Raw genomic sequence first — 19,684 nt, 5'->3', positions numbered from 1 at the left:
CTTATGATGATAGAAGATCATGAAACACAAAATAAGTTTTTCTACTTGATTTAAATTTTCAACTAAATTTATATTTTTTTATTGCATCCAATTGAATCATTTAACATATATTTGTATTTATTAAAATCCTTATTTAGCCAAAAACTTGTCATGTGAGCTATGTGACTTAAAAGTCCAACAACTGTCTGTCAACGTGGATAATTTAAACTAGTGGCATGTCTTATATGCAAAAATGTTTGCCACGTGGAGGACCCAACTATTGGGAGGAAAGTTAGACCATCGTAGAGACACGTGGAAATTCCCATAAACTAATCAAATTAAATAGAAAAATCATAAAAGGTTAGGATTGGACCTAATTTATTGTTAAAGTATGATTCAATATTAAATTTTATCATTGTATTTTGATTACCTTGAATTTTATCACCGTACTTTCATAATAGTAATTTTATAAAATAGAAGAAAAAAAGAAAATTATTATGATAATAATATGAAGATTCTTTTTTTTTCATTTTGTCTGACAATCTCTTTATACTATTTCAATTCAATTGGAATCTTGCGAAACAAACAGAAAAATCATCTAACTCATTTGATATTATTTTTTATTATCTCATGAACATTTGTCATTTGTGAAGTATCCATACTTATTTGATCAATAATACTTTTAAAATGTATAAAAGTTATCTTCGTAGTCTCGTCTACTGAGTTTTGATTCCGATAATGAGTTTTTAGAAGCTTTATAAATATCAAAATCAACTAGTTTTATTTACTTTATAAAAACATTACAAGTAAACATTTATACCCTTTTATTTATTTATTTATTCAATTTAATGATTTTTCTAATAATTGGAGAAGGCAAGAAGCCTATTCATTGCTCAATCCATTTTGTTGGGAAAGAAGATGAAAAAAAGCTCCAACCAGAAAAAATAAATAAAAAAGAAAAGGAATAATATTAAAATGGGTGCAAACGTCGTCGTAACTTTGTCCAAATGGAAATGGGCTTTCCATTTGAAACGGCGGCCGGAAAAGAAAAAGGAGCCTATGAATTTTTTGAAACGACAAACAGGAGAGTAACTAAAGCCACCAAAACAAGCAAATGCCAGTGGCAATAACAACACCTGGCTACCGCTACTGCCACAAGCTCAACCACCGTCTATCCGCCTCACTTTCCTCCCTCTGCACTGCCAAAAACCCAATGGTCACCACCGCCAGTAGCTCCAGCACCGCCTCCAACGCAGGCGCGTACACCACAATCAAAGAAACAGTAACATTCGAGAAAGAAATAAAAAAGAGCAAATTCATCGCCATCGCCGGCCCTATCTCCAACGAACAATCCGCTCACTCTTTCCTCAATCAGGTTAAGGATCCGCGCGCCACTCACAATTGTTGGGCTTACAAGGTATCTAATACGATGCCGTGTTGGTAATAGTTATCCGATTCAATTCAATTCGGCTCATAAATTGACGGGTCAAAGGATTATAGGTTGGGGATCAGTACCGGTCGAATGATGACGGTGAACCTTCAGGAACAGCGGGGAAGCCGATTCATTCTGCCATTGTTTCTTCAGGTTTAGACAGAGTAATGGTGGTCGTTGTTAGGTAAATTTAATTACTTTGACAATTGATTGCTCGCCATAATTAAAATTAAAAGGACAAAAAGGGATTTTTTTTTTTTTATGAATTCAGGTATTTTGGAGGAATTAAATTGGGAACGGGAGGACTTGTTAGGGCTTATGGTGGAGTGGCTTCGGAATGCTTGAGAAATGCTCCGACTTGTCTTGTAAAATCTAAAGTAAGAAAGGAAAAGACTTTGTTGTTTTTACATTTGAAAAGTTGATTTTTATGATTTCAATATTTTGAAAGTCTAATATTTGATTGGAATTTTTGTAGGTTCCGATGGGTGTGGAGATTCCTTTCGATCTTTTGGGAGTTCTATACCATCAAGTGAGCATTGTTTTTGATTAACAATATGTCTCTTTTCTAAGTAACTTGGTGTCTTATGGTTGGTTTTGCCGTCTCTGTTACTCATAGGCATACAATGTTTACAAATAGAGAGTAGCAACTTACCATTTTTTTTTTCCTTCCATTAGTATGCTATAGAGTTTTGCTTACTTTAGTTTATCATTCACGTATCACCATTGGAATGTGTATGATTCGTATAACATCCTTGAGATGTCACTTGGTTGTTTCCTCTAACAATGGCTCACTTTTGTAGTAAACCAATTCTTTCATGTTTAGTGGTAGTTTTGCTTTATCTGAAATTATGTGAGTAATTTTGTGACTTTCTCAAATTAATCATTATCTGGGATCAGTGTGTTAATATTAAAGGAAATAACCTTTCTTTTACCAAGGGATAGGATGATGTTAAACTATTGATATTTTGAGGCTGACGTGTTCTGCTTCCTATACTTTTGCTCTGGATTTTTCATTTATGTGTGATATAGGTACATTGATGAAATAACTAATTACAATTGGCGTGTGTAAGTTGCACTATTGAAATTTTCTGAATCCATCCTGCTGCTCCCATTTGCTTATTAATTTTCTTGGTCTTAAAATGGAACCTTCGATGCATCACATGCTGAGCTGAATGTTTGACTGTATGGTCATTTTGTTCTTCTTTGTTGCAGGTACAATCTTTTCAAGCTGAGGACATCGAACAGGATTATGATACTGGCAAAGATGGGATCACCATGGTTTCCTTCAAAGTTGATTTTGATCAGGTTGAGAAATTAGAAGAGGCTATTAAAGCCAATTGTAGCAGAGAACTTGTGTTTTATAAGCACTGACACTGACTTTGCTATTTACCGTACACACAGAGGTTGTCTACAATTATTCAAGCTTTGGACCAACAGATGTAGGATTGGTATGTGCTGTATATCTCTTTTTCCTGTTTAGGAGCCGATCCTAACTACATATTCTTAAAATCTTGTTTGGGGAAATACCTTGTGAAATTAGTCAAAAGCTAGTACAAGAAACTACTAAATTCTTTCCTGCCTAGAAGTAAAAGTTTGTTTTTGGGCTATGCCTTGATTAATTTATTGTGCATAGTATTCAGTTTGACAGTAATAATAGTATCATGGGAATGTTTTACAGACTTCATCATAAGGTTTTTAGTTTATAAGTGCGGAGCTACAACGCAATGTATTGATGCCTATTGCCTGCCATGAGCTGGCTCAATTGAATATAGTGGAACAGAAAAATAAAATAAAAAACTTTTGTTGATGTTCTTGCTAATTCAAGAATCAAATTTAAGCGACAGGTTGAACTCACATGTTGATGGTATGCTAATGCAACATATTCACCATCCATCAAGGGTCGTGGCAAAAGTGCTTGAATTTTGAAGCACAAATCTACCCAAAGAAAATTAAGTAGGTTGTAATTTTGTACAAAATCTTAGTAGAATTGGGGCAATCATGTTCCAAAGTCCTGTTCGTTGTCGTAGAACTGCAACTACGAAAATGATTACACGAAGCACTATTTACCATTATTCTTTAAATATACTCTTAAAACTACCCTTTTCCATTGCTCTGCAACTGCTAGAAATTACAACAGAATAATCAGTGAGCGAAACGAGGCTTCCCATTTTTAATCTTAGGTCTATCTACAGCCATCTTCAAAGCTCTCTTAAGCATCCCTATCCCTTCATTTCCGCTAAGCCCTTTTACCCACAACACACTTTTATTCCTTCCTCCTAGAAATACCATCTCTGCTCTTACAACCCTCCCATTCACTGTCCTCACTGCCCGTGTCAGGTCAGATATCAGCTCTGCCCTGTCGTCACAGCTGAATGTTGCCTTCAACAAACTCCCATCGTTTTCACAATAACCCAAACTCAAGTTGTCTGACTCACCAGGGAGCACACCCTCTAAGCTTCCACGACAAACTGCTTTCGTTTCTTTTACTCTCTTTTTCAGCTCCCTTACCTGCCTGATTGTCTCGCCCAGCACGGATGCCTTGTCCATCTGTTGCATGAACTGAAACGATTGCTGAGTACCCTTTCATTATTAATAAGCTGTTTTTTTTTTTTTCATTAGTTCATTAGTAGAATTCGAGAAATTTCTGCAAACAAAATATAGAACTTAATCTAACCTTTGATTTAATGCTAATTTTATTCTATTCATCACTTACTTTGATCAAGTTTGGTAGGATGGAACGGAGTATGTCATACTGTTGGCAAATACGCTTTCTACGATGCCTCTCCGCAATTCTATGTCTCACAGCATTGGCTATGTTGGTCTCAGCCTTTGATTTTGTCTTCCTTGGCAAACATTTCAAGAGGATGTCAATGGTGGGAATCACTTGTTGCGAAAGGCTGTTTGGCCTTGAGCACAACGCTGAACTATAGTAACCCCCAACAGGTTGTTGTATATCTTGTTCTAACTACAAGTATAAAACCAGAAGACAAAAACGCATGGTTTTAAGAAGATAGCTTGATAAAGCAATCAGAAAAGGGGTAAAAACAGTAAATCATTACCTGTTTCAGACGGACCATGGATGACCTCAGGTTTGCCTCCAGTAAAAATTGTTCCTTCGAAAGAAAGCGGAAGAACAAATGTTTACTCTCTATGGAGAGATTGGGAGAGAGATTTTGATCCAAAGAGTATTGTACAAGGTTGTTGCCTTTTACAGGTAACTAATAAGACGGGCATATGCATGTATTAAAGACAGTGAGAAGCAGAGATATCAAACCTCATAAATGAGAATCGATGTATCGAACATGGGCTGATTTTATCTTATTTATAAGATGCTGTAATCTTAAGTATTTGGTATAATCCTGACATTTAATTCTAGGATATTGGAATGTGAATTTGTTGGCGTGATCTGATATTAACTCTATAGATTATGCAGCCGCACCACCTCTGTACAGCCGGTGGCTCCCCGGCCTTCCTTTCCCTCTTCTTACTCCTTTTTCCCGATCAATTGCACTCAAATCTCCCAACCTCAAACCCGAGCCGCTACTCCCGAGTACCATCCCTTCTTAGCTCGTTAACTTGATTGAGACGCCAGACTAGCTTGATTTGGACGCTATAGCAACCATACAATTCTTTGCCCAAATTCTAAACTCTAAATCTTTAAATCTTTATTTGAATTTTAAATCTTTAAATTTTAAGCCTTAAACTCAAATCACTCTCAAGCATAACACTTTTTCAAGATTCAATTTTTTACTTTTTTTTTAAAAATTATATTATCATGACTGATTTTTTTTTTAAAATTAAAAAGTATAAACATTGACAAAGACTAATAAGAATTTATTATTTGATTTGAATTCAAATTATGATAGTTTAAAAGTATATTGGTATCTATTTAATTTACAAATTTACTTTTATGCAAAACCTTTCTAAAAAAAAAATAGATATTATTAAAATCTAGATTGTGTTTTTAAGAAACTCTTTATTTTATCACAACAAAAAAAGGAAAAAATTGACGAAAATGAAGTCAAATCTTCTTCATTCTTTGTTCTTTGGTTTGGATTAAATTCACCTTTACTTGTACTTAAAACTTTTATGAATAATATGTAATTAACTCTTATTTTGTTAAAAAAAAAGAAAAACTATATCGTCTATGAATACAAGTTTATCATATCATTCCTCACAGACGCAAATCAAAGAAGCGAATGTGAGAGTTGCCACAATATTGCACAATGCACAAGACAGTCGAACACCATTTCTGCTGCCTACATACCATGAAATTTTTGCATGATTTACCAGACAATAAATGAAGAAAAAAAAAAAGGAAGTCCATGGCTTTGTAACTGCTCATGACAGGAATATTTTGCACTGATTAAAGGCACTAGACCATGACAACCAATCTGTTAAAACGGGGACTTGGAAAAGAAGAAGGGGGGATTTTGTTAGGTTACTAGGAAGGATCATATAGTTTTACCTCTTCCCCTTCCTTGAAGGTTTACTTTTGACAAATGAAATGGTAGGAATTCCACATGCAAGCACTATTCTGACTTTACCTGGAGAACATGATCTGGTGGAATTCATTGTCTGCAGGGAAATAATTTGCTGAGATTGATAGTTCTTCTAGTGGTAATCACCGCAATCATCTTCATTGGCATTATCTGAATAAACCATCATTTTTTTTCCTTTTCCATTGATCTGTTTCCCACATGGAACTCTTGCTCATTATTTGCCATTCTATCAACTACTAATTCACCTCTAACCATCATTGTCCCCTCTTTGTTAAGTTCCATTGGGACCAATCATAACTAGCACAAAACAGCCAAAAAATTAAAAAAAATTGCCCATCAGCTATTCAGCTCTCTCACAACCATGACAGAATTAGCTAGTACAACTAAAATCAAAGAAAGCTTTAGAAAAATAATTTGTGATTTGTGAATAGATACAAAGACCATAAGATAAATGCATAGCAAGACCAGCTTAACATAAGAAATTGCTAATGCCATCTAGGAATATCAAACTGTGTCTGTGCAATATCACCAACAGCAGGGATTACTGGAAAATCTAAAGTGGACCTTCTGAAAATTCATACCAAAAGAACATTAGAACATCTCATGAGAAACCCGAAATCAGAGAAGTATGAAATATATTAGAACACTTCATTTCCATTCTCTTGGAACCCTCCTGTTTCATCAATCTTCTGATAGATATAGAGATTCATGGTGAGTTTCCATCAGCTTCCTTCTATCCATTTTTTCTTTACTTTCTAAGAAAGTGGACCCATAGTCAATTGGCAAAGCTGGAATGAAACTGTTTGAGAGACAACAAGGGAACCAACCTTAAGTGTCCACAAATTCATTCATATCTCACAAACCCTTAAGTATCCACAAATTTATTCTTACTTCTTAGATAGGCATTTTAATCAGATGGAACCAGCTTATCTAGAAAGGCATTTTCATAGATCTAAAATATTTATCCCAGTATCTTCATCAAAAGCTAAAATTATTTAAACACTGAGCATGCAAAACTTGAGAAATATTATCAGGAAATTCAGCTTAGTTCTCAATCAAGCTAAACTACTTGATGCGTAAAGACAAATGTCAAGTAAATCCTACACAACTGGTTATAACAAAATTTGTTCGAGAAACAGATGTTTGACACTATAATCGCCATGGCTATCAAGTCCCTTCTAACATGTCATCTAAACAGAGAAAAACTCTCCCTTCAAGGACAAATAGTTAAACAAGAGATCAAAGCACATAATTAAGATCCATAACACGATTTGCATTACCAATAACCATGAAATAACAAGAATTATCCAGATTCAAGAACATTACAACCACTGCATTTCGTTTTCAACTATGGGATTAGCAAAAACACATTGTCAGTGCCCTACACAATTTTGCTTTCCTGTTAAACTGTCTACTGTTAGAACCATATAAGCACAGAGAGGACTCCCTTTACAACCCTCAAATAACCATACGCTCTCCATAGACTTGGATCAATAAATACCCTTCAACCCAACAAATATATCATCATCTCCCTCAAAGAACTCCAACTCATTCTCAGTACATCCATCCTGACATCCACTTCCAACACTTACTCCTCCACCACTTCCACAATCACCATCTCCAACTCCATTCCCAGACTCCACATTCATTTCTAGAACACTCATCTTCTCAACTTTCTTCCCCTTTACCCCTTTTCCCATTATTTTCTTTGTATTCCTCGGCACAGATTTTACTCTCGTCATTACACGTCTTCCTTCACCAGAGTTCAAAACTTCTACTTTCACTTTACTACCCTCATTTTTCACATCCACATTTTTCTTCTCATCATCACTATCATCAGATATCTCCACAACCTCATGCTTTTTCCCGGTATCTCCCCCACCAACCTCTTTCTTGCCACCCAAGAAACTATCCCCAAAACAACCTAATGGAAAAAACCCATATCCAGAATAATACCCACCATCTTTCCCTTTCACCAACAAACTTTCCGTAGGCGCAGCCACCGCCACTCCATGAAACCCTTTTCTACAATTCTGACAAAGCAAGCAACACTCTTCATACTTCTTTTCATACTCATACATGTAATAACAGTATGGACAAACAGTCCAAAACCTGCCCTTCTCATTTTCACTCTCTAAAGGCCCTTTGTTTGGCTCATTTTTTCCACTTCTTTCTTGCTTTAAATCATTCCTTTTGAACTCATTGCCATTGCAACCCATGTTAAAAAAATGGCTTTCCTGCTTTTGCTCGTATGAAATCTTTGTTTTGGAGGTATGGGTCATTGTTTTGCGGTGGGTTGAATGTTAGCAACTTGTTGAGTGAAAAAGACGCTATCAGTCATGAGGGTTTAAGTCTTAGAATGAAGAGTTTGGGTTATGATTACGGGTCGGGTTTTCAAGAGTCGGATTTTCTTATAATAGAGGAGGAGGAGGAATTAAAGCAGCAGTGGGGAAGTGAAAAGATCGGCGAGCCGCTGATTAGGTGAAGTCCGACTGATTCGGGTCGCATTCTTATTGGCGAGCGACAGCGTAGGGAGAGGGTGAAACTGCAAAGATTTTGAAATACCGAATGTGGACATGGAGTGGTGAAGTAGGATACGAGGGTGTTTTGATCATTTCTCGGCCCTGCAATCGGCACATCTAGGGGGACAGTGAGTGTCTGAGTGACGCAAAATATTCTGCTTGAGCAACAAGGATAATGCCCTACGGTTATCTTGCATCAATCATCAGTGCAAATTTTTGTTTTGTTTTCTCTTTTCCTACGCTTTTATCGTACGAATTTGGAAAACAAAACAACTTACGATTATCCCTTAGATAATAATAATAATAATTGTAAATTAAACTTTTTTACATTTAAAATTTATTTTGATTTCATTTAATTTATATTTTTGTTATTTATTAAAAGAATAACTAAACGAATCTAGCACCTTTACTTCAACCCCAAGAAGAAATGCGATGCACGTCTATAGTTTTCTTTCCATGATAATTCATGTGCTGACGCAAGTACAATAGAGGTCCAACTCCTATTTCATCCTTTAAAACCCTTAATCAGCTACCATTATTTTGCCACATCATTTAAATATTATTGAAAAACTAAGTTCTGATAAGAAAAATAAAGACAATACCATTCACCCGGTGTGAATGCCCATGCTGGTCCGCATTGTTCCATTAGCTAAAATAACAAACTCTCACCTGAAAGCAGAACAAATAAAAATAAAAAATCAAGATTTAAACACCAGTTTCAGAATATGGTCCTTCCCTTCTATCACCAACAAAATATTCAGATTTATTTGACCCCAAAAATGATGTTTTTATGTAAATAAAGACCACCAATTGCTTCAGGAGTATCTTCTAACATTCCTATTACTATACCTCATCTGATTCCTACATGCAATATCACATCCGTTGAGGAAGCTAGAGAATCTTATGAAACAACTAGTTACACCATCTGAGTTGGTTTCGAAGAATTCAAGATTGGGTCGCCTGTTACTCTATCTTGTGTTGTTGCTAATGGAGAGGTGCTTCCTTTTCTGCATGGCCTGTACCAAATGCGTCTATGGAGGAAGTTGGTGAAATAAAAAAGAAATAAGTATTAAATAACCTTCCACCATATTGGAAGAACAAAAAATTGGGTTGCTAATCGGTCTGAGTGCTATCTTGTGCTGTTGCTGATCGGTACTTGCTTTCTTTTCCGGATGCCCAGTACCAAATGTGTATAAATTCCAGTTGCAGCCACAATGGAGACCCCTATGTAAGTGCATAGGGTTGTTGCACAGACATACAGGTACCTGGACATATTTGTCTTATTAGTCTTACCACAAGCAAAGTAAATAAAACGGATTACAGTAAATCAAATACTTCCATGGTTTTTACAAAATCAGTTAAATGTTACTTAAGAACAAGAACACCAGCTATCCATGCAATTTTTTGACATTATTGCAACATGCTTGCAGACACATTTGAATCATCTAAAAGCAGCAAAGCTTTTCCAATGAGACTTAAAACTTACTTGGGTGAGAAAACACTCCAAACAAATAAATGATTCCTCATTAACAGCAATACAACTGTGTATGCAGTCAACAGAATTGAATTTAAGACCAGTGGAACGAGGCAAGGAAAACCAAGCATCATCATGAGAAGGTCTCCATCATCTGCTTTCTCAGGAATTACACGATGGGCCGTGTTCTTCATAGAGATGTACATTACCAGGCTAAGAAGAATAAACATGGGTGACGCATAGGTGATAATAAACATTAGAACGCCAGACAGCAATGTTGAGTGACTTGATATGCCCTTGCAATGAGCAAAAAACAATATTGGGAAAGTTAGATAATTTAATTAATATCAATATCTTAAATTTCATATGTATAGCAAAGATTAAGTTTGAATACAAGGCTTCCATTAAAAAAAGGTCAGCATTCAAGCACATATTAACAGTGAGCAAGGAAAAAGAAAGTACATACAATGAAAGCTCCAGCAACATCAATAGTAGCTAGTGTATTGCTATTTCCTAGAGCAAAATGACCAGCCATTCCCAAGTAGTACAATGCTGCAATCTAAGAAAACAAAACAAAGCCCTGACATTAGTACCAGAAAACTGTTGGTCATTTCATGAGTTCCTAAAAGCACTTCACACCTTTTCAACTAATTTTTGTTCATGTATGTACAGGCTTAATTTCTAACATTTGATTTTAAACAAATTTAGAGTTTCTTTGGCAGAGAGAGAAAAATGCAATACAAACTCCAGACAACAGGGGGGGGGGGGGGGTGTGAAGAATGAAAAAGAAGAGAACCAAGTCAAGATGTACTGGTGCTCACCAAGGAGAGTGTCCTTATGAATTTAAAAATGAGGCAATGAACACTGAAATCTAACTCTCACAACTATGAACACCATAAAATGCACAAACTAATCCTTTAGAATGAAACTATGAGGGGGGCTCTCAACCCTTAGCAATTAGCATGCTCCTTTCATCCAAAAATTCACTTGAAAAAGTTCAACATGACTCCATCTATTTATTGGGATAGTAGCATGCGAAATTACTTGTCTTCAACACAAATGAGAAAATAAAATAATTAATCAGGAAAATATAAGGTAGCAACTGACCTCTATCCACTCTTTATGATGTGTTCCATTAGAAGCAAAATAAAGCAAGCTGGCCAATATTTGCACAAGCAGTAATAGTATGGGTGTTGAGTTAATTGGCTGTTGGAGCAACAGCTGCAGAAGACACCAACATAATATGTATGACCACCCAATCACATATAAAGAATCTCTTAATTCCACCAACGGAAACTTCTCTTGAATGCTAAGAAAAAATGAAGTAGGTGAGAGGGTATTATCAGTAGGGCAAATCTTAAAGGTTGAAAAAGGAATAAGCCATGGCAAGGCCAAAACAGTCCCAATAGTCGCAGCACCAAGAATTTCATAGATTATTTGTGCCAATAAGGTAGCTCCATAATTAGTTGACGAAAATGTATAATCCTGATATCTTATGATATGCAACAAAACCAGCAATGCAGACATCAGAAAGCTAAGTCTGACCATCTGAAAAAATTTTCCCTTTGATTCTATTGAAAATAGAGCACATACACCTATGCTGATCACCAGGAATGCAGATATTAGCTGAAGCAATTGCACATAATGACTCCCAGCCAGTTCAAGCCATTTAGAAATGTCAGGTAGACTAGTCCAGTTTACACCACCTTGATGCCAGCCTCTCAAAATCCTTCCGGAGATAAGCAGCAAAAAGATTAAACACATTCTAGAGTAAACTTTTCCATTTTGTCCTTTGTGCATGCCAAGAGAACTTTGGACACCAACTGGTGCAAGGGACTGTGCTGTTTTACGGAGTAGCAAGAGATAGAATGTGGATACCACAAAATACCATATGTAATGCTCTTCCTCTACCATAGAACTTGATCCCATACTTGTAACAAGGATCAAGATAACACCAAGAATGAATGTCTCATCTAAAGACCAGCCATTCATGCTATCATTTAAGTTGGAGTGCTGTTGCTTTCCTCCCAGATAAATTTCTCTGACCCAACAAAACAACAGGCTTGATAATATTACACATGAGATAAACATTGTTGCTAGTCCAACAGCAAGTAGCTTAACAGGTTTCTGCCCAAAAAAGAAAAAAAAAAGAACTGCTCAGGATCAAAATGAAAATAAGATTAAAAGGATAGATAAGATCTTCAAGAAAAATAAATAAAATTAGTAAATTTTTTTTTACACCACTCCTGGAATATCACTAATTAATTTTTATTTTAATATGGAAGAGACTTAAAATTTTTCGATCAACTCAGAAACTTGTTAAAATAAATATACATACATCAGTAGATCTGCGTGATAACCACTCACTTGCAGATTTCAGAAACTTGTAATATGCAGCTGCAGTCCTGCTGTACCCTTTGTTGCTAGCAAACCTACAAGTTACACAACAACAAATGGTAGTAAAAATATTTGTAACTGGATAATATTTAATGATTGTGATGCTAAATAGTGTAACATGTAGAAAACCCACTCAGAGCCCCCCTTAGACTTCAAGGAGTTGTATAGAGCTTCCGCTTCCATATACAAGCAACAAAGCATATTCGCTGTACTATGATTGCACTCACTAGGATCAGAACTCTGATGATTACTGAATGCATCACAGGGGAAATTTCTGCATGGCAAACCTGATAACTGAGCTTGCAACAATCTGAGTAACTGCCAAGAATTCAACTCCAGAGCCCTCAGACGTTGGTCCTCTGAATTCATCAAGAAGGAAAGGAATTAGATGATCACATCAGCTTAGACAGCATATGGGCCTAAAAGGGAGTGATTTAATTTCTAATTCGAAACATTCTCTCTCTAAAATTCCATCCCTATTTATCACTTTGGGCTAGAGGTAATAATTTGGCCCAAGCTCCACCAGTTTCAAACACACACATAATGTATACTTTAAGACTCTTCTGTTGCACCCTGTGCATAACTGTAAATGTGATTCAATGAGTCCATCAAGAACAGCATCTTATGGAAGATGAATAGAGCAACAAATATTTGTAAAAAATTTCCATACTCCAGGTTACAGAGGTAAAGCATGCCACTATGATATCATCTAGGAAAAAGGTTGACGTAACCTTCAGAAATATTATATATTTCTTTTGCCAAATAGTATCAACTTTTTCCCCTTTTCCTTTTACATTTTTGCTACTACTTCATGACTGATCAAGAGAGAAGTAGAGATGAACCTTTTAGAGAATCAAAAGCTTCTGTAATAAGAACACCAACATTGTTTTTAGGGATTGGCACACCAAATAGAAGAGCCAAGGTTGGTGCAATGTCAACCTGCATCAAAAAAATTTTTAAATTAGATAACTCTATTAATCATTAAACTACAAAAATTACAATAGCATAGTTAAGCAAGCTCTTGAACCCTGATCCAATATCTGGAAGTTCTCATCACTGCTAAAGCACAAAAACGTTTCTTTCACCTACTGAGGGTTTCCATCAACATATAAGGAGAAACTTGCAAATGCTCAAATTTCCTCAACTGAAGGGTAAAAGAAAAAGTTGATGAAAAAAAATATGAAAAATGAAAAACCTAAATGAAGTTAAAAAGGATCCCATTCTAGCACTGAAAACTTTCAGTGGAAGAAATGATGTTTAAGTCCCTATTAAGTTACTGAAGAAAATGATAAAAGTGGTATGCTGTAACACATATGCACTATGTAATAGATGAAGAGTTTGTCATACAGCTTGAGGAAACACACAGAACAATCAGAAACTATTCATAGCAAAAATATGATGTTGTGAAGTTTCATTAGTTTAATCACCTGCTGGATGACTGATGCATAGTCAAAGACATGATTCCTCAGGCCAATAAAAAGAGCTAAGGAGTCGGTTTCTTCATATGAAGAACCCCCATGATTACCATTTTCCGTCATGCCATGATCACTTACTACCATCTACATTTGAAATAAATGCACATATCAGTAAATCCCAAACAACAGATGATTCAAAGGCCATAAACAAATCAAACTCTCAAGAGCAACAAAAAATAGATCTGAACATATACAAGTAATCACATCACATGAAAGCAAGCTGCAGCATGAAGTGGTAAGAGGATCAATCAGTCACCACCGAATATCTCATATTTATTTATGAGGAGACCCGTTTTGATGGGCCAGCGGTGAATATGTGGGCATGTATTCATGCTAACGCATAGGGCTTACTAAAGCAAGCCAAATGCACTTGAATTGTAAACCAAATTTACCCCAATGTTGCCATGGATGGAAAGACAAAGCTCTACTTTAAGAATGCTTATTAACAACATCGATAGCTTACAAAACACCAAATTCCCATCACCAATTGCCTAGCAACAGCTTATATATCATTTCCATTTCCATAACTGTTAAATGACTATCATCAATAAGAACTTGCATGCATGCAAATAAACACACCCACATTCCAATTAGTAATTGGCTTACAAAAGCTTATGTTTGTATTCCCTTTTCCACAAGCATCGATGACTGTCATGAAAAAGAATTTGCATACACACATATAAGCATATATAAGCAAGCATATTCAAGCACACGCAATCACAATGCTGCTCATCACTATCTAGTCTGTATATCATTACAAAATATTTATTGGCACCTCAAAAATCTTTCTACCAAGTACACAGAGGTAGTTTCACAAAATGAAAACCACAATTTTAAATCCAGGTGTAATTGTCAAATAACAATCATAGAAAGGGCTGGAGATAAATCCATGACTGGGGGCCAATTTTACTGCATTAATTCCTCCAATTTTCCCCTATATTTTAGGAAACTCTCTGATTATACATCAAAATTATCAATCTTACAAGATTCCAGAAAAGTAGGAATCCAATTATTCGGAGCCAGTATATCAGTTTGATATCAGTAATTCAAGAAGCATTAAATAGCACAAACCAAAAGTGTCCGCCCTCTGGCATTTCCTTGGGACTGAGTAGTACTTGAATGAATCAACTTCACCACCTCATCCATCTCCTTTAGTTTTGGGGCCATCAACACACTAAAACAGATGAACAAACATGCAAATGAGATTCAAAAAATACAACAACAACCAAACAAACAATTATTTTCCCACCATGCAAACCAATATGTATATCAAGTAACAAAAGGAGAAAAAATCATATTAATAAGATGGCTAAATTATTCTAGCATCCTTGAGTTTTGATCATATTAGACTTCAAACATGCATTTTACTGGAAAAGGTGATATAAGGATACTGAATTGACAATTACACCTCATTTCGACGCAACACAAATCAAATATTTTATACTGCAAACACAAATTGTCCTGAAAGTAATACTAAAAATGAAAGAGAAATTAAAAAAAAAAAAGAAGCCAAGAGACGAGACGTGAATCATCCAATAAGTAATGCTACTGGGCAAAGAGCAAATAATGAGTAACGTCCCAAAAAATGCACCAACCTATACTTTAAAATGGAAATGTGTCAAGAATTACACTATTCCTATGTATATGTGCAAAATTAGCCAAATATATGTATCTTTCACTTACATCTCTTAGTCAATAAAATTGACCAAATATGCTAATAAGCTCACTTTATAGCTCATGTTCATGACTCATATCTTTTTTATTTTATAAGCATTCATGACTTATATCAAGATTTATAATTAAACTGCTCTCTACTTTAGTCTTTATGTATCATTATTTTATCCAGCTTTGCCTGTCATCTAGATTCACAAATACAATTTGATCCAAAGCCAATCAAACAAAAGAAAAAATTTGAGAAGGAATTAGTCAAGAGAGAGAAAAAAAAAATTGAGAGAGAAAAGGATATAATTTTAGTGACCATATTTATCCCAAAAAGAAAAATTCAAAGTAAAACAACATATTGATCATCATTTAAAACACAGCTCATGCCAAAAGGCTGCATTTAGATCATAATGAAATGTAGGCAGTTCCACAAATATGTATAGCAACAAATGTTACTCATTTAGGTTCTAATGACAATGTTTGATGCAAATGTTAGTAATATGCATGTATGTACACATATATATGTATATGTATTTAGCACGACAGACATTAGTCATTTGCGTTTTGAATTAAAATCTCTTATGCAGATGTTGAGGATGGGAAGTGCATCTCAAGAACATGTTGCCTCAGAATCCAATTATAGCCTGAATTGAAGAATAAGATTGCAATTTAGCTCATATGAAGATAAAGGCATAACCTAACCATATAAAAAGTACCTGCTCCGGCCACTGATATGTCCAACATGATCCAAGCCTAGATAATGCAGAATCTGGAAATAGTACCAATTAAAATCATGCCACAATGGAGGTGAAGTGTACCACCAAGAAACAAATAATTCAAAAATCAAATTTTCAGCTTAGCTTTTAGAATAACTAAATATAATTACTAATGCAAATTTGTATTTGGGCACTTTCATATATCCAAAATAGTAACTTCTCATTCTCATAATACAGAGAGTTTATCAAGAGCATCAGCATGGGAAATGCAAAAGTTCTTACTAAGGTGTGATCAGACCACTGCTTAACATTAGAATAGCATAAGAGATGTAAATCAAGGTAAGTGGTACAGAAGTACAAAGTGAAGAGACTACAACCAATAGGCAGGCCCAACACAACTCAATAAAGCCCAATCAAACTACAAAGAGAAAACCACGCAAACAGAAAATCTTACTCTCATTCCGCTCAATCTAGGGCCATTTTTTTTATTGCATCATGAACCATATTTTACTTTTCAATATAGACTGTACCAGAGTCCCTTTCTAATTATTGGAGTGCTTGCATGACATCATGCTACATTCATGCCACTCTTAAGTTTATACAACATAATCACTGTTTTTCAAGTATTTGCAAACAGAGGAGTTCTAAAGAGGCAGAAATCTCTAAAAGACAAGATTCCCATATCAAGAAACACTGGAAGTAAATTAACAAAGAACATGCACTTAAATTAAGACAATGACAGAAAAGCATCCCTGTGCTTTCAATATAAAACACCAACAAAGTACATAGTATTGGCATATTATATTAACCTTCAAAGTAGTCAATGAAAACTCCATTAACTATAAGGAATTTACATATAAGACAGCTCAGCATACAGGTTGGAGCCAAATAAGACAACAAACACCTGAAGTGTGTAACTAAAATGTTTGACAAGACGCCCACAAATAAACCTGTCCTTGGGCCGGTGCCCAACAAGCAGACTGAGGCTGGGCCTTGACAGGATATTCTAGGTGGGCCCAGCCTGACCTGGGACAATATAATATTAATAAAAATTTAGTTTAATTTAAAATATAAAATATATTTAAAAAATGAAAATATTATTATAAAATTTTTTTCTATTTTAATAATAAATTTAATCAAAGGGCTTAAATGGACAGATCTGGGTAGGTCCGGCCTGCCACTAGCTTTTAGAGGTGTCAACTGGGCCTGGCCCCGCCCATGAACACCTCTAACACAAAGAAACACATGCTCAAATCCCAAACAGAAACCTATAAAGCTGAAAATGAAACTTCACAAATTACACAGGCCTTTATGTTACTACAGTTTATACTGAATGTCAGAGAAATGGACCAGAAAAATATTCATTAAAAAAAAATCAAAGACCACCTTAACCACCAGCACCAGAATAGCATGAAAGGAAAGATGAATTGGTAGCCATGACCATTTTAACTCGAAGAAAGGTAGAAAGGACTTAAGTTGGCACCCTTTGATGTTTCTTGTGTTAAGTTTCTCCAATTATAATAATCAAAAAGTAAATAAAAGGAAACTGAGACATATATCACAATAAAAAATATTACAAGATATTTCTATTTAGATCATTTAAAAAAAAAACAAATGCTAACCATAAGATTCCAGTCATCTCTACTAAGCTCATCTCCCAAATGTCGCGAAACATTTTGATCTACTTGCACAGTATCCTTAACCTGTATCAAGTCCAAATTGAAGTAAATGTCACAAATCAGTTTACTTAATTTTTATACTTCAAAGAGAAAAGACTGCATGCCAAGAATGAGAGATACATAGAAGCTGCTAACACCGTCATGCCTTTTGAATACCCCAGGAAACAACTTCAGCCATGTTTCATCACCAAGCATCACCATTTCCCAACCAATCCTGAAAAACTGGCCTGCAAACCATATGAGTGAACAATGAAGTTGAACCCGTCAATAGATTCCTTAAAAACAACAAGTAGTCATCAATTACAGAACTTCAAGAAAGTTATATGATCTAACCAAGAAGATTGTCGTCCAACATAGCCTGCGTGTTAAAATTAAATGCCACATCCAAGAATCCTCCAATTGCACCGGACACCATAGCCTAGAATGACAAGCTAATGCTGTGAGGTCAAAACCATATCCCACAAACCTTATACTTTTTTCCTACATCTTTAACTAGGAGAAATTATTGCATACGTTGTAACCCAAAAATCAGAATGCAAAACCTTGTAAAATTAGTCCTATCAGCATATATGAATCCACATTTTAATAACAATAACTTTTTCAAATAAATGACACGTTTGGTCTGGTGTATTCTGCAATGACCGAACTGAATCCTGATATGCTGGGCCACAGCTGATGCAATTGGATGGATGTATGTAACATTTTCCTTTAAGAACATGAATAAAAGACCACACCTTCAATCTAGGCATTGTGACAGTTGGAGGGGCGGCCTTAGCATGGTAACCAACAGCCAATCCACTGGCTAGCAATGACTGAGTATAAGGCATAGCTTCCAAATATTGCTTACTAGGAGGTTTCCCATTCTTGCCAAGCACGAATTCTGCTGGAAGACCATCAATAACCTAAACTAAACTAAAATCCTTGTAAATCATACAACAAAAACTCAAACTTATCCTTAAAAATTAATCAAACAAACAAACCAAAACTTACTTACCATTAAAATTAGCCTATCAAACGAAGATGGAATCCCCGATAATTCCTATATTAGAGAAAAAATAACTTCAAATTTTCAAAACCATTAAAAAAAGACAGTTTTTTGCTTTTTTTCATTTTATGTTATAACTACTGTTAGAACGAACCTTATATAGCGATCTGAGTGGATCGGACGGCAGAATCGTGTCGCTTTGATTCCCAACTGAGTTGCAAATAGGTAAGCGGAAACTCTCCGAGCCACTGAAGATGAAGCAAAGCAATGCCGAAAAGAAAATTAAAATAAATTTTAAATTGAAAATTACATTCTTTTTTGTTTGTTTTTGAATGGAAAATTGTTTACCTGGTGCCGGAGAGAGCCGGTTTGATGGGAAAAAAGCCGAAGACGAACAGAGAAAGGCCAATGATTTGAATGATGACTCCGGTTAGAGTGATCAAAGCCAGTTTGGTGCAGGTGAGTGGCCGCATTTTTAAGGAGTTCGAATTAGGAAATGCTCAAAATCCCTAAATTACTTGAGTCTAATCAGTGGAGTTCAGTCAGAGACGAACGAGAGAGTGAGGACTGACGGGAGATAGATTATATATAGATACACGAACACATACATAGGGAGGGACATTTCCGTTAGCTGAGAGGCAAGGCGAGATTTGAACGTGTCTAACGAATTGTGGAGCTCGTCTTCGAGAATGACTTTATAAGGACATTTCTGTCAATAGGCTTTTTCTTACGAAGAGGCCAGGTTATTCTACATCTCCTCTTCGATAACCTTTGTTTTTTTTTTTTTGTTTTCTAACCAATGGCAAGGTGACTGGAAACAGATGGTGTCAAAAATAAAAAAGACTGTTGGTTGCTGCAGCT

At 35.5% G+C, this 19,684-nt stretch overlaps 4 protein-coding genes across 7 annotated transcripts; 1 reads left to right on the top strand and 3 right to left on the bottom strand.

Annotated features, from left to right (window-relative positions):
* Positions 1 to 968: 968 nt before the first annotated feature.
* LOC110408986 (ribosomal protein S5 domain protein) lies at positions 969 to 3,088 on the top strand. 2 transcript variants are annotated; one of them, XM_021418172.2, is made up of 6 exons: positions 969 to 1,396; positions 1,480 to 1,595; positions 1,683 to 1,788; positions 1,887 to 1,940; positions 2,624 to 2,716; positions 2,813 to 3,088. In XM_021418172.2, the coding sequence occupies exons 1-6, from the start codon at positions 1,094 to 1,096 to the stop codon at positions 2,852 to 2,854; spliced, it is 714 nt and encodes a 237-aa protein (XP_021273847.1). In that variant the 5' UTR covers positions 969 to 1,093; the 3' UTR covers positions 2,855 to 3,088. The 2 variants fall into 2 exon arrangements, with proteins under 2 accessions (XP_021273847.1, XP_021273846.1); XM_021418171.2 differs by having other exon boundaries at positions 972 to 1,396; positions 2,624 to 3,088.
* A 107-nt stretch (positions 3,089 to 3,195) lies between these two features.
* On the bottom strand, positions 3,196 to 5,014 carry LOC110408985 (transcription factor bHLH131-like protein). 2 transcript variants are annotated; one of them, XM_021418169.1, is made up of 4 exons: positions 4,686 to 5,014; positions 4,471 to 4,524; positions 4,125 to 4,376; positions 3,196 to 3,970 (listed from the first exon to the last, which is right to left on the bottom strand). In XM_021418169.1, the coding sequence occupies exons 1-4, from the start codon at positions 4,713 to 4,715 to the stop codon at positions 3,554 to 3,556; spliced, it is 753 nt and encodes a 250-aa protein (XP_021273844.1). In that variant the 5' UTR covers positions 4,716 to 5,014; the 3' UTR covers positions 3,196 to 3,553. The 2 variants fall into 2 exon arrangements, with proteins under 2 accessions (XP_021273844.1, XP_021273845.1); XM_021418170.1 differs by having other exon boundaries at positions 3,196 to 3,958.
* A 1,747-nt stretch (positions 5,015 to 6,761) lies between these two features.
* On the bottom strand, positions 6,762 to 9,419 carry LOC110409883 (uncharacterized). The gene is made up of 2 exons (XM_021419380.2): positions 9,285 to 9,419; positions 6,762 to 9,104 (listed from the first exon to the last, which is right to left on the bottom strand). Exon 2 carries the CDS (start codon positions 8,193 to 8,195, stop codon positions 7,404 to 7,406), a length of 792 nt encoding a protein of 263 aa, XP_021275055.1. The 5' UTR covers positions 8,196 to 9,104; positions 9,285 to 9,419; the 3' UTR covers positions 6,762 to 7,403.
* On the bottom strand, positions 9,146 to 19,648 carry LOC110409882 (Alkaline-phosphatase-like family protein). Of its 2 annotated transcripts, XM_021419378.2 has the most exons (17): positions 19,172 to 19,594; positions 18,978 to 19,071; positions 18,833 to 18,877; positions 18,573 to 18,740; positions 18,172 to 18,256; positions 17,959 to 18,065; positions 17,782 to 17,862; positions 16,160 to 16,212; positions 14,853 to 14,955; positions 13,734 to 13,865; positions 13,149 to 13,245; positions 12,440 to 12,665; positions 12,248 to 12,341; positions 11,017 to 12,036; positions 10,376 to 10,468; positions 9,922 to 10,205; positions 9,146 to 9,700 (listed from the first exon to the last, which is right to left on the bottom strand). In XM_021419378.2, the coding sequence occupies exons 1-17, from the start codon at positions 19,294 to 19,296 to the stop codon at positions 9,565 to 9,567; spliced, it is 2,943 nt and encodes a 980-aa protein (XP_021275053.1). In that variant the 5' UTR covers positions 19,297 to 19,594; the 3' UTR covers positions 9,146 to 9,564. The 2 variants fall into 2 exon arrangements, with proteins under 2 accessions (XP_021275053.1, XP_021275054.1); XM_021419379.2 differs by lacking the exon at positions 9,146 to 9,700 and having other exon boundaries at positions 9,989 to 10,194; positions 19,172 to 19,648.
* Between the last annotated feature and the right edge of the window lie 36 nt (positions 19,649 to 19,684).

Source organism: Theobroma umbraticum, unplaced genomic scaffold, assembly GCF_002168275.2.
Source record: "Theobroma umbraticum cultivar Fairchild unplaced genomic scaffold, ASM216827v3 scaffold_44.0, whole genome shotgun sequence".
Taxonomy (NCBI): Eukaryota; Viridiplantae; Streptophyta; class Magnoliopsida; order Malvales; family Malvaceae; genus Theobroma; species Theobroma umbraticum.
Note: the sequence above shows the minus strand (reverse complement) of the source record. Positions and strands in the feature narration are given on the sequence as shown.

Excerpts from the sequence above, each read along its gene's own strand:
- LOC110408986 (XM_021418171.2), top strand. The coding sequence starts at position 1,094 with ATGCCAGTGGCAATAACAACACCTGGCTACCGCTACTGCCACAAGCTC. Across the intron at positions 1,596-1,682 it reads GTAATGGTGGTCGTTGTTAG|GTATTTTGGAGGAATTAAAT; the intron begins GTAAATTTAATT and ends TTATGAATTCAG. Across the intron at positions 1,941-2,623 it reads TGGGAGTTCTATACCATCAA|GTACAATCTTTTCAAGCTGA; the intron begins GTGAGCATTGTT and ends TCTTTGTTGCAG.
- LOC110408985 (XM_021418169.1), bottom strand. The coding sequence starts at position 4,715 with ATGTTCGATACATCGATTCTCATTTATGAG. Across the intron at positions 4,525-4,685 it reads CATCGATTCTCATTTATGAG|GAACAATTTTTACTGGAGGC; the intron begins GTTTGATATCTC and ends TTTCTTTCGAAG. Across the intron at positions 3,971-4,124 it reads TCCTACCAAACTTGATCAAA|TTCATGCAACAGATGGACAA; the intron begins GTAAGTGATGAA and ends CAATCGTTTCAG.
- LOC110409883 (XM_021419380.2), bottom strand. The coding sequence starts at position 8,195 with ATGACCCATACCTCCAAAACAAAGATTTCATACGAGCAAAAGCAGGAA.
- LOC110409882 (XM_021419378.2), bottom strand. The coding sequence starts at position 19,296 with ATGCGGCCACTCACCTGCACCAAACTGGCTTTGATCACTCTAACCGGA. Across the intron at positions 17,863-17,958 it reads ACGGTGTTAGCAGCTTCTAT|GTTAAGGATACTGTGCAAGT; the intron begins GTATCTCTCATT and ends GACTTGATACAG. Across the intron at positions 9,701-9,921 it reads TGGAGTGTTTTCTCACCCAA|GTACCTGTATGTCTGTGCAA; the intron begins GTAAGTTTTAAG and ends AAATATGTCCAG.